General features: G+C 63.3%; 1 protein-coding gene across 1 annotated transcript; it reads left to right on the plus strand.

Annotated features, from left to right (window-relative positions):
- Positions 1-1,111: 1,111 nt before the first annotated feature.
- GRK1 (G protein-coupled receptor kinase 1) lies at positions 1,112-11,857 on the plus strand. The gene is made up of 7 exons (XM_061133046.1): positions 1,112-1,801; positions 4,075-4,202; positions 5,479-5,636; positions 6,408-6,491; positions 8,677-8,801; positions 10,262-10,463; positions 11,559-11,857. The coding sequence occupies exons 1-7, from the start codon at positions 1,112-1,114 to the stop codon at positions 11,855-11,857; spliced, it is 1,686 nt and encodes a 561-aa protein (XP_060989029.1).
- The last annotated feature ends 715 nt before the right edge of the window (positions 11,858-12,572 follow it).

Genomic DNA, 12,572 nt, shown 5'->3' on the forward strand with positions numbered 1-12,572 from the left:
CTCAGGTGTGTCCCAGGCGTGTCCCAGGCGTGTCCCAAATGTGTCTCAGGTGTGTCCCAGGTGAGTCCCAGGTGAGTCTCAGAGGAGCCCCAGGTGAGCCCCAGGCGTGTCCCAAATGTGTCCCAGGTGTGTCCCAGGTGAGTCTCAGAGGAGCCCCAGGTGAGCCCCAGGTGAGCCCCAGGTGTGTCCCAGGTGTGTCCCAGGTGTGTCCCAGGTGAGTCTCAGAGGAGCCCCAGGTGAGCCCCAGGTGTGTCCCAAATGTGTCCCAGGTGTGTCCCAGGTGTGTCCCAGGTGAGTCTCAGAGGAGCCCCAGGTGAGCCCCAGGTGTGTCCCTGGCCTCTTCAATCCCCTCTCTCCATGGGGCCTCAACCCCAGGTGCAGTTGGTGTGTCCTGTGTCCTGTTCTATTTTCACCTGAACGCTTCTCTCGGCATTTCTGCTCCACCACCCACACAGGTGAGGGCCGGGGCTGACGAGGCGCTGATTCCTCGGCAAGAGCCGGGGCTACCTCAGGGCGAGGGTGCTGTTGTCGGTGTCAGGTCGGGACGAATGTCAGTCCTCACACTTCCGGTCCCCTGGCAGTGTCTCACCTGTGGACGTCTGGGAAGTCTATTTCTAAACCATCCTTGGCTGGTCTTCTCACTGACTGCTTTTCTAAAGACAAAAATGGCACACAGTGGGGAAAACCAACCACGTTCGTGAACTGAGTTTCCTCCTGGGCCCCCGTGCCCCCACCAGGAAACAGATGAGGTCCGGCCCGTCTGCTCGGGCCAGCGGGCTGGACAGGGCGCTCCCGTGAGGCAGGGGCTCTGGGCTCGTGAGGTGGGCCTGGGCCCCGCGTGTCCTTCCTCGCAGGAAGGAGTGGGCAGCACGGCCTGGCTAATCCGTCTGCGAGCAGCTTAGGGATTGTCTTTTCCTGGCACCTGCTCGCTGCCTTGCACGTCCTCCACTCTGGCCAGGATTTAGCCTGAGCTGCGTCAGCGGGCTTCCCGGGGCTCCTGCCGCCCGGTCAGCCTCCCGTCCCGAGGGCGTGGACGGGCCACAGGCCAAGGACAGCGGGTCAGGCCGGCTGGGGACGCGGGAGCGAGACGTGGAGAGGGCCCGGCGCCGGGATGGATTTCGGGTCCCTGGAGACAGTGGTGGCCAATTCGGCCTTCATCGCGGCCCGGGGCAGCTTGGATGCGAGCAGTGGCCCGGCCTCCCGGGACAGGAAGTACCTGGCCAGGCTCAAGCTGCCCCCACTCTCCAAATGCGAGGCGCTCCGGACAAGTCTGGACCTGGGCTTCGAGGGCGTGTGCCTGGAGCAGCCCATCGGCAAGCGGCTCTTCCAGCAGTTCCTGCGGGCCCACGAGCAGCACGGGGCCGCCCTGCAGCTCTGGAAGGACATCGAGGACTACGACACAGCCGACGACACCCTCCGGCTGCAGAAGGCCCAGGCCATCCGGGCCGAGTACCTGGACTCCCAGGCCCAGCTCTTCTGCGGCTTTCTGGATGCAGAGACGGTGGCGCGGGCCCGGGAGGGGGTGGGGGACGGGCTCTTCCAGCCCCTGCTGCGGGCCGTCCTGGCACACCTAGGCCAGGCCCCCTTCCAGGAGTTCCTGGACAGCCTCTACTTCCTGCGCTTCTTGCAGTGGAAGTGGCTGGAGGCCCAGCCCATGGGCGAGGACTGGTTCCTAGACTTCAGGGTGCTGGGGCGGGGCGGCTTCGGGGAGGTGTTCGCCTGCCAGATGAAGGCAACCGGCAAGCTGTACGCATGCAAGAAGCTGAACAAGAAGCGGCTGAAGAAGCGGAAGGGGTACCAGGTGGGCTGTGCTGCTGCGGGGGCGGCCCTGGGTGGGGTCGGGCCCCTGCGCCCCCTGGTCGGGCTCGCCTGTCTGTGCAGCAGCTGAGCACCTGGCCAGGGCCGCGGGTGCGGGTGAGGCTCCACGCTGGGCCTGCGGTTAGGCTTGTCCAGCTGCTCTAAGCTTCCAGCCCCACAACTGCGACGGGCCGGGTGGCTGTCCTCCTCGAAGCACGGCCTGGGCATAGCTGCCAAGGGTGGTGTGCCACCTTGCTTGTCCTCAGTCTGTCGGCGCCCCCATGAGACACAGCAGCCAGTGCCGGGGAGGCTGGATCAGTTCCCCAAACCCCTTCTTCTGGCTTCCTAGGACTCCCTGGTTGCGCAGTGAGGAGGCTGCCCAGGGCATCCCCAGGGCTGGTGCGGGGAGGCCGGGGCGCCTGGCTCAGTGCTGCCCGGGTCCTGGGGCAGGGGGCAGGGATGTGCAAGGGGCAGAGGCCCCCCCCGCTCTGCCTCTGGCATCAGGCTCCGTTCGGGTGGGATCAGAGAAAGCGGCTTAGTGTCTCAGATACTCATCTCCTCCACGCTCCAACCGGCACCGGCGTTCCCGTGTTGGCGAGAATGGCAGCCCCCCCGCAGCACCCCGCCCAGGGCCCCCCGAAGGCGCTCTGCCCGATGGACTCTGGGGCAGCAGTGGCCCTTGGGGCCATCGACCTGCAATCTTAACCCAGCCGTTAGGGTATTAAGATGCTTCTCTCCTGGGTTCAGGAACCTTACTGAACTTTTACAAAGTAAAATCTGCCTAAGTTCTTCCTATGCAGTGGAGAGAAAGGGCTTCCCAAATCAAGAAGGGCTCTTCTCCTTACCCAGCACAACTTTTAGAAGCACGTTAAATGGACTTCATAGGGTTTTAAGATGAGTGTAGAAAGTGACCAGGGGTGCAGGGTGGCTTGGGAGGGTGCTGGCCAGTGGGTCTGGCTGATCTCCATTGTCCAGAGGCCTGGATGGGAGGAGAAGGCTGGGTCTGCAGAGGCAGAGCTGGCAGGGAAGGCCGGTGCTGACAGGTGCCCAGGGACCCGTGTGACCTCAGGGGCGTTTGCAAGGCTGGTGGCGGGAACCCCCTTGCTCGAGGCCCCAGGAACCCCGAAGTCCCTGCGCGTGACGGGTCCCCGGGCTATATCCTGTCCCTGAGAAACGGGGCTTGTGAGGTGCGTCACATGGTTACTCGAAACCGGTCTGCTGCTGTTGTTCAGTCGCTCACTCGTGTCCGACTCTCTGCAACCCCATGGACTGCAGCACACTAGGCTTCCCTGTTCATCGCCAACTCCCAGAGCTTGCTCAAGCTCGTGTCCATTGAGTCGGTGATGCCATCCAACCATCTCATCCTCTATCTCCCCCTTCTCCTCCTCCTGCCCTCAATCTTTCCCAGCATCAGGGTCTTTTTCAATGAATTACCTCTTCCCATCAGGTGGTCGAAGTGTTGAAGCTTCAGCAGCAATCCTTCCAATGAATATTCAGGACTGATTTCCTTTATGATTGACTGGTTGGATCTCCTTGCAGTCCAAGGGACTCTCAAGAGTCTTCTCCAACACTACAGTTCAAAAGCATTAATTCTTCAGCACTCAGCCTTCTTATTGTCCAAATCTCACATCCATACATGACTACTGGAAAAACTATAGCTTTGACTATACAGACCTTTGTCAACAAAGTGATGTCTCTGCTTCTTAATATGCTGTATATGTTGGTCATAGCTTTTCTTCCAAGGAGCAAGTGTCTTTTAATTTCATGGCTGCAGTCACCATTGCAGTGATTTTGGAGTCCAAAAAAACAAAATTTGTTATTGCTTCTACTTTTTTTCCTTTTATTTGTCATGAAGTGGTGATACCACATGCTATGATCTTAGGTTTTTGAATGTTGAGTTTTAAGCCAGCTTTTTCACTGTCTCTTTCACCTTCTTTAAGAGGCTCTTTAGTTCCTCTTCACTTTCCGATGTTAGAGTGGTATCATCTGCATATCTGAGGTTGTTGATATTTCTCCTGGCAATCCTGATTCCAGCTTGTGATTCATGCAGCCTGGCATTTCATATGATGTACTCTGCATATAATTTACATAAACAGGGTGATAATACACGGCCTTGTGGTACTCCTTTCCCAATTTTGAACCAGTCGCTTTGTACAACCTCTTAAAAAATATACCTGCAACTCCGTGTTTCATTGGGACATTTTCCAGTTGGTGGAACTTGGCTGTATGGGGCGGTTTTTCTTTCCTGCCTGAACCTGGGGCTCACCCGCTCCGCAGGGTGCGATGGTGGAGAAGAAGATCCTAACCAAAGTGCACAGCAGGTTCATCGTGTCCCTGGCCTACGCCTTCGAGACCAAGACGGACCTCTGCCTGGTGATGACCATCATGAACGGAGGTGACATTCGGTAAGGCACCTCTCGGCCTCGTGGGAGCGGGGCTGGAAGGGCTTGGCTGACTGTGCAGCGTCTCTGGGGCCAGAGGGGCTGCTTCCCACGTGCTGAAAATGAGTGATGAGGAGAAGCCCTGTCGTCCTCAAGCCTTCCTCTCTGTCTTCTGGTTGCTAGTCCCTGAGGCGTCTGTGGTCTCAGTGAGATGTGGGGGCCCCAGGGGGTGACGGCAGAGCTGGAAGCACGGTGTGGCGACGTTGGCCATCAGCCCGCAGGGAGGACCAGAGGGTCTGGATTTGCGGGAGACCCGGGGGCCCGACCCTGGGCTCTTGGCGGGGAAAGGACCCGCCGGTCAGCTGGGCAGCTCGGGCACTCTTGGCCAGCGCTGGTCTGTGAGACGGGGATAAAGATAAATACCGGTGGTCCATGCCTGCTGTGGAGAGTCAGCTAGGGCCTCTGAGACACTTAGGGACTCACATGTCCCTCCTGAGGGTGTGGGGCCGTTGCTGGGCCCCGGCCCCTGTCCAGGTTCTCCTGCATTGAAACTTGGTCTGGTGAGTTGTTGGTCCCCTCTCCAGGTGAGGGGCTGAGGCTCTGGCTGAGTCACCTGCATGCATTCATGGAGGAGGAGCGAAGGGTCTGGAGCATGCAAACAACAAGAGAAGGACCCTGACGCCCCGCCTGCCTCACCCGCCCACCACGCCCTGCAGGGTGCTGGGGTGGCAGTGTGACATCGGCGTGCACGTCAGCCTGCACGCTGCACCGTGCCACGCTGGGCGAGGCTGCCCGCCTCACCCTGTCCCGGTGTACCCCCTGCTGCAGCACGCTGCCCTGCGTGGCGCGGCGCTGTTACACTGCGTTATATTCTATTATTCCGCACCGTACTCCGTTGTACCAGGCTGCGCCCCGTGCTGGAGCAGGCTCCTAGGCTCTGGGTCAGCCGCTCGCGTCGCATGGGCCTCGGGCTGGTCATGGCCTGCCTGCACCTCCCTCTGCCTGGCTCCTTCGCTGGTGGCTGTAAAGTGGCTTTGGGGCCCATTTCCCAGCCCTGTGGGTCGGGGCGGTGGGGGCTGGGAGAACTGCCTGCTTCTGCCGGTAGCGGCTCTGGAGCTAGACGAAGAGGACGAAGGGGGCGAGGACACTGGGGCCAGGGTCCCAGCTCTGCCGCGGGCTCCTCAGGCGGGACGGCCTCAGCCCTCACCGTTCCCCCAAGATATTGCTTCCCGTCAGAACTGTGGGCCCGTGGCTTGTGGCTGTGCCAGAGACGCACGGACTCCGCGCGGTCTGCCCCCAGGTACCACATCTACAACGTGGACGAGGAGAACCCCGGCTTCCAGGAGCCTCGCGCCGTCTTCTACACAGCCCAGATCGTCAGCGGCTTGGAGCACCTGCACCAGCGGAACATCGTCTACCGAGACCTCAAGCCCGAGAACGTGCTGCTGGACGATGATGGTGCGGCGGGCTCCCGGCCTGGCCTCCCCTCCCTGCCCGCCTGCTTCCCAGCCCAGCCTCCCCTCCCTGCCCTCCTGTCTCCCCTCCCTGCTCTCCTGGCCTCCCCGCCCAGCCTTGCTCCCCTCCTGCCTCCCTCCCCTGACTCCCCTCTGCAGCCTGACGAGTCATCAGTAGGGGAGGGACCAGCTTTGATAAATGCTGGTTATAGTTCCACAGCACAAAGACCCAGCTGACATCTGTTTATTGTTTGTTCAGTGATTATCCCCAGGGGAAATCCGGAGCGTGACTGGGCGCCCAGGGCTGCAGGGAGTTGTTCCAGGCATCAGGAGCGTGTGGAGCTGTTAGTAAACAGTTAGGGCCATGGCCGAGTCCTCACTCATCACGTTCCTTGCTGCCTCTGTGAGGAGTCAAACTGGGCATCTTATCACAAAGCAGCTCCTGAGGCCGAGGCCTCCTGCAAGTGACTTTAGGGTCCCCTCCCCATCAGAGGCTGAGGGACACCCGCTGTCCCCACGGGCCAAGGCTGCAGAGCTCAAAGAAGAGGCTGGCTGGGGGCCGGTGCCCCGGACTCCAGGCAGGCGCTGCTGGGCGCCCCCGTCTGTCCATGGCAAGGAGTGGGGTCTCCTGTGTGTGCCTGTGCTGTGCTTGTGAACGCGTGCGTGCCTGGTGTGCGTGTGTGTGCAAAGCTGGCCAAGACTTCCACGGCTCCAGGAAGACTGCAGGCCTCTGTTCGTGGGGCTGTAGGTGACTTGAGCTGTGTTTGCTCTCCAGGCAACGTCCGCATTTCCGACCTTGGGCTGGCCGTGGAGCTGAAGGAAGGGCAGACCAAGACCAAGGGCTATGCGGGGACCCCAGGTGAGGGCTCTCTGGGGGCGCAGCCTCTCTGAGGGCAGGGGCAGGGCCCATCCTGGGGTCCTGTGGCTTGGGGTGGGGGCATGGTGAACGCTGGGGTGTCGGAAAACTGCTCCCTCACCACAGAGTAGGCAGGGAAACAGCCAGGGGCCTGCACAGCTGTGCGGAAGTGGCACCCCGCCCACCCTTGGAGACAGAAGCCTCCCAGAGCCGCCGTGGACAGAGCCTGGGGTCTGCGCTGAGGGCGGCAGGGCAGAGGGAAGGGGCACTGGGCGGGGCTGGGCAGGGGCTCAACTGCGGGCATCCCAGGGGGCAGACGGGGAGATGGCCTCGGGGAGTGCCCGGCCCCCCCCTCCCCACGCCTCATGGCCACGGGGAGGCCGTGCAGTAGGGGGGCTGACCTTGTCCAGAGCGTGTGTGTGTGTTCACAAGAGCGTGCCTGGGGGGTCCTGCCTGCATCCCCTCTCACCCCTGGCAGGTGGGAGCAGAGGCTTCACAGCGAGGGATGGCGTGGAGGTCTCACCGCCAGGCACCCAGACTCACAAGCAGACCGCCACGCCCTCCCTGCTCCCTATGGCCCTGGGTTTCTGCAGGCTTTCTCAGCAAATCTGCTCCTCCCCTGCATGCTCAGCTCTGGGGAAAGAGAGGGCCCGGGCCCGGGGCCTATGGGCTTTGTTCTGCCCCATCCTGTGCTCTCAGCTCCTTTGGGGGCTGTCTGTCCCCACGGTAGGTCTTTCTCATCTAGGGCTTTATTTAGGAAAAGGTTCTGTCTTGAATTTTCCGGATCCTGGGCCAGATCTCAGGTTCCTCCCTGGGCCTGAGTGTGTGAGGGAGCCGCCTCTCGCCTCTTCCGGGGACTCGTGTCCTTAGGAGAACACCGCAGGGGCCCCTCCCCGGGGCCAGGACGGAGCCTGCTGGACCGCAGGTGTGGCCCGCCCTGCTTGCGGGAGGCCCTGCTGGCCGCCAGGGGGCGCCAGGCCTGGCCGGGCGGGCGCTCCGTCTGACCTCTGAGGTCAGGCGCCGGGTGTGGCCGTGAGCAGCCCCGCAGGGCCTGGGGTCAGGGGCGTCCAGTGAGGCCTCACGGAGCCCTCCGTACCTTCTTCCCCGGCCCCGCTCCCTCCAGCCCCGGCCAGCCGCAGTCCACCCAAGTGGGGACTCGCGTGGCCCCGCCGGCGCGAGAGGGAGACGGGAGGGTCCCCCCGAGGAGCAGACGCCCGGACGGGAGCCCTGTTCACTGGTCCTTCCTTCACGCGGTGGCTGTCACCGTCACCACTGAAGACCGCGTCTGTGGGTCTGAGCGGGTGGCGCGGAGGGCAGGGGCCAGCGGGCTCTCTGCCGCCGGGGCGCTGCGTCTCTGCGGGGCCTCCGCCTGGATGCTTCCATGGAGAACGGTGGTTGGTGAACGTGTCTTTCTTGCGTCTGCGGCACCTGGACGGCAGTGTGATTCCCTGATGAGTGGCTGCGTTCGGGGCCGGTGATTCTTCTGAACTTCACCTGCAGCCCCTGGGAGAATGTCCTGTGGGCACGCCCCCCTTGGGAACTCGCCATAAACACGGGCAGATTCTGCGGGGCTCAGAGAGGCCGGAAATAGACACATGTTCAGCTTTGGTTTGGGGGGACATCCAGTCATCCAAGCAGAGAAGCCCCCGACTTCCCGAGCACCCCCTGCCCCAGGAGTGCCCCACTGGCCCCAGATGCTGCCTGTCCACCACCCCAGGTGCCAGGCTGGCCTCCGTACTGGGCACGCAGAGCTGGAGGCTGGGGCGGGCTCCAGGGTGCCCCCTTCAACCCTTGGGGCCTGGCATGTGACCCCAACCCCCCAGAGGTGGAAAGCACAGGCCACTAGCATCCAGTCCGCTCTTTGGACACTGGGACTCTGGCCTCTCCTTTTGGGCCCCTTTGGGCAGCAACCGAGCGCCTACCTCTGACCACAGACCCGCTGACCTGCAGGCCCCTCATGAGCCCCAGACATCCGCTCCGTCTGCCGTGGGCACCAGAGTGGGGCAGACCCGCCCTGGGTGGGGGCTCTCTGCTGGGAGCGGCTGTGCCTAGGGGACACTCAGGACGGGGGGCACCTCCTGGGGGCGGGGGTCTGCCCATGTGTCACAGTGCAAGGACGCTGCTGGTTCCAGGGAGCCAGGGTGTCTGCTCCTCTTGCTGGCCGCTGAGTCCCTCTCTTCCTGCCCAGGGTTCATGGCCCCCGAGCTCCTGCAGGGGGAGGAGTACGACTTTTCCGTGGATTACTTTGCGCTGGGCGTCACACTGTACGAGATGATCGCGGCCAGAGGGCCCTTCCGAGCCCGTGGAGAGAAGGTAGGCGCGCCAGCGGTCCTGTGTGTGGGGGCGTCACGGGGGCAGCGCCCCCCACTGACCTGGCGGTGGCCCTCCATGGGGGAGCACTAGGCTCTCGGGGCAAGTCCGCCCTGGGCTGGAGGGGGACACGGTGATGTCATCCCTGGTCTCTAGATGCCAGCCCTGCCCCAGGAGCAGCTCGGCCTGGGGGCTGTCCTCCCCGGTGCTGACCGCAGGCCCTGCTCCAGGCATGGCAGCGTCCCCGGGTGTCCTGGGGCAGTGGGCACTGAGGGGCTCTGGGCCGGGCCTCCCTGGCCCACTCCTGTCCTGGGGTGGCCCATCGCCTCCCTGGGGCGCTCTGCCCTGCCCAGCAGGGCTGTGAGCAGAGGCGTCCAGAGGCCCCGTCCATGTTCAGAACAAGAAAAGCAAAGCAGCCTGTCCATGGGTGCCACACCACCCAGCTTGGAGCTGGGGTGAGGAGGCCTGGGGTGGACGGCACTTTAGATGAGGCTCGTCGTCTGTGCCCGCGGCCCCTCGGCTTGGCTGGAGGTCTCAACCGTCCATTTCTTCCGCTAGACCACCCCATGGCACCCCTACTCAGTCCCATGCCTCTCCCCGAGACAGTTGCGAGAACAAACCAGGTCCCCCAAGAGTGAGGACCTCCCCCTCGACAAACGCGCAGGGCTGTTCTGTGTCTGCACCTCTGCCTTGAACCAGCGAGTCTCCTTGACCTCAGCTCAGAAGACCAGCGCAGAGCAGCAGGATGGGGTCCACACTGGCCTCGGGACTTAAGCCCCCTCAGGGCCTGTGTCGAGCCCACAGCCCTGCCAAGGTCCCTGTGTTCTGGGGAAAACCAACATAAGGAGCTTTTATGAGAAAGTGAACTATCATTGTCTGTCCATTGTCTGGTCCATCGTGGTCCCTCTGAATATTCTGTGGTCCACCCTTGGTCTGTTCATTGGTGAGGAACCCTGGATACACCCATGACATGGACAGGTCTCGAACCTGTCACGATGAATGCAAGAATGTGGACCCGGAAGAGTGACTCTAGATGCTCCCACCCCCGTGAAGTTTTAGGAGTTTCAGGAAGGGCGAATCTGACCGACAGGAAGAGGCCCAGTCAGCGTTTGGCTGCGGTGGGGTAGAGAATTCCGGGGCGATTGTCAGGGAGCTCCCTGCTGATGGAGCCACTGGAAGTGGCCGCTCTGCTCTGGGGAGCTGGCTTGAGCTGTGGCCCCATGGACCCCGTGGACGCCTGCCCCTCAGCAGCTAGAGGGGATGTCGTGGGGGTGCAAGTCTTCGCCTTCCGGGTTTCGTGCCCTGACCACGAGGCTGAGCCAGTCTGTGGGAGGGTGGTGTGCGCCCCTCCTGAGGCTGGGCCGCCTGGGCTGTGGCACAGCTGTCTGCAGCTGCGGGGGGCCCGGGCGGCAGGAGGGGCCCCACGCTGTGACTGGGTGGATGGTGCTGCGCCCGCCGTGCAGGTGGAGAACAAGGAGCTGAAGCAGAGGGTCCTGGAGCAAGCAGTCACCTACCCCGACAAGTTCAGCCCAGCCAGCAAGGACTTCTGCGAGGCGCTGCTGCAGAAGGACCCTGAGAAGCGCCTGGGGTTCCGGGACGGCTCCTGCGACGGGCTCCGCACGCACCCCCTCTTCAGAGACGTCAGCTGGCGGCAGCTGGAGGCCGGTACTGCCCGCGGGGGGCTGGGGCTGGGTGAACCCTGCGACTGCCCCGTCCCATGGGCATCCAGAAGCTCATTGTGAAGCCAGCAGGGCAGGTGGCCTGGGCAAAACCCCCGCACCTCTGCCCGACGGTGCCACGGACCCTGCCCCTGATCGTTACAACAAGCCCTGGACAGCACCTTCTTGGGTCGGGCCTCTCGGGCACCCTCAGAGGCAGCACGGGTTGGACGGGTCTTGTTGAAGGCACCCTGACCCACCTTTGTGCCAAGCACCCAAACCCGTGGCTGGGTGCTTCCTTTAAGGAACCCACGAGCCAAGTCAAGCGGGATTTCTCCAGTCATCATCCAACCCGGGTTTGCTGCCAGGTCTTTTATGAGCAGGTGCAAGTGAGCGTGTGCATGTGTGAGTGTGTGCACTTTATGAGTGTGTGCACATGTGAGTGTGTGCACGTGTGTCTGAGGGAGAGACACGTGGGACCCACCACACCCCCCGAGTCACATCCCAGGAGCTCGAGCCTGTGACCTCACAGCCCAACGCTCTCTTAGGAGTCACCTTTGAGGGAAGGGTCGGGTGGAGGCAGCCCCAGCTGAACCGAAGGTGCTGGCACCCAGGGAGCTACCCAGACCAGCCCTGGGCGGGGTTGGCGGTGTGCAGGGGGCCCGGCAGCCTGAGCGGTCAGGACCCGGGAAGCTGGAGCTGGACGTTTGTCCCAAGGCCACACCTGGCCGGGCTGACGCGGCCTGGGGTCCACGCAGACGAGGGTGGGGCGAGAGGGTAGGCGTTTATCCTGAGCATCTGGGTCCACCTGCAGGCCAGAGCCCGGTCCAGGGCCGGGGGCATGGCGGGGTGGGGGTGGTGAGGCGGGGACGGTGCCCACCTTCCTTATGGGCTTCTGAGGAGGGCGGAGGGGGCGGCAGGTTCTGACGACAGGAGTCTGGACCGGACTGAGTGTCCAGCCTTGCTCGGCACCCTGGGAGGGGCGCGCACGGCTCGTCTCTGCCAGGGCAGCGTGGCGGAGCTCAGACACATGGGACTCTCTGCAAGCAGCCCCCCGTCCCTGGCTGTCGGCTTAGGCCCGGGGTCTCCTGTCCCCCCACAGGGATGCTGACCCCGCCCTTCGTCCCGGACTCCAGGACTGTCTATGCAAAGAACATCCAGGATGTGGGTGCCTTCTCCACGGTCAAGGGCGTGGCCTTTGACAAAGCGGACACGGAATTCTTCCAGGAGTTCGCCTCGGGCACCTGCCCCATACCCTGGCAGGAGGAGATGATCGAGACAGGCATCTTCGGGGACCTGAACGTGTGGCGGCCCGACGGGCAGATGCCGGACGACATGAAGGGCGTCTCCGGGCAGGAGGCAGCCCCCTCGTCCAAGTCGGGCATGTGTCTGCTTTCCTAGGCTGGCCACGGTGCCCAGTGGGTCAGCGAGCCCTCCCACCAGCCGCTCAGCACGGGAGGAGGAGGCCGGTCCAGCCAGATCTCCCACACCGGGTCAGGGGTGCCAGTGGGAAACAGTACACTTTTTGGCGCCACTTCTCTCAGAAAGGATCCAGCTTTGGTTCCTGGGTGGAGTCCCCCATGATGCACAGCTCACCAGGGTGCAAGCTGGCAGTGGTTTGGGCAGCGGGAGAGGGGCTGGGCTGGGGTTCCTGGCACCTTCACGGGGGCTTGCCAGGCCCTGGCTTCTCTGGGCTGGTGTAAAGGTTGGCAAACGCTGGCCTCAGGGCTTGTGGGCCCCCCGGAGAGGCTGGACTGGAGGCCTGGCCTGTCTCCCTCACTTCCCAGCTCCTGGACCCACCGCAGCCGCCAGCTCACTGGTGGGGCTGGGCTGGTCCCTACCTGCACATCGGGGGCGCTGCGTCCCAGGCGTCCGGGAGGAGGGAAGGGTGTAGGGCCTGGGGGTAGACTGGCCGCGGCTTCCTTTCCTCTTGAGACCATCTCCCGCTGACGACACCTGCGTGCGAACCCGCGCGTCCGGGCAGCTGGGGGCAGAGCTGTCTCCCTGCAGGCCTGCTCCCGCCCCCTTGCTGCCTCTGGGCCTGCAGAGCCTGGCCAGCTCTGGGCCGGCCTGGCTTTGTGGGGTTGGCTGCCTGATGGCCAGGGCAGACCCCTCC

Source organism: Dama dama, chromosome 30, assembly GCF_033118175.1.
Source record: "Dama dama isolate Ldn47 chromosome 30, ASM3311817v1, whole genome shotgun sequence".
Lineage (NCBI taxonomy): Eukaryota > Metazoa > Chordata > Mammalia > Artiodactyla > Cervidae > Dama > Dama dama.

Bases quoted from the DNA above. Each gene is read 5' to 3' on its own strand.
- GRK1 (XM_061133046.1), top strand. From the start codon at position 1,112: ATGGATTTCGGGTCCCTGGAGACAGTGGTGGCCAATTCGGCCTTCATC. The intron at 6,492-8,676 runs GTGAGGGCTCTC...CTTCCTGCCCAG, and splicing joins GGGCTATGCGGGGACCCCAG to GGTTCATGGCCCCCGAGCTC. The intron at 8,802-10,261 runs GTAGGCGCGCCA...CCCGCCGTGCAG, and splicing joins TCCGAGCCCGTGGAGAGAAG to GTGGAGAACAAGGAGCTGAA.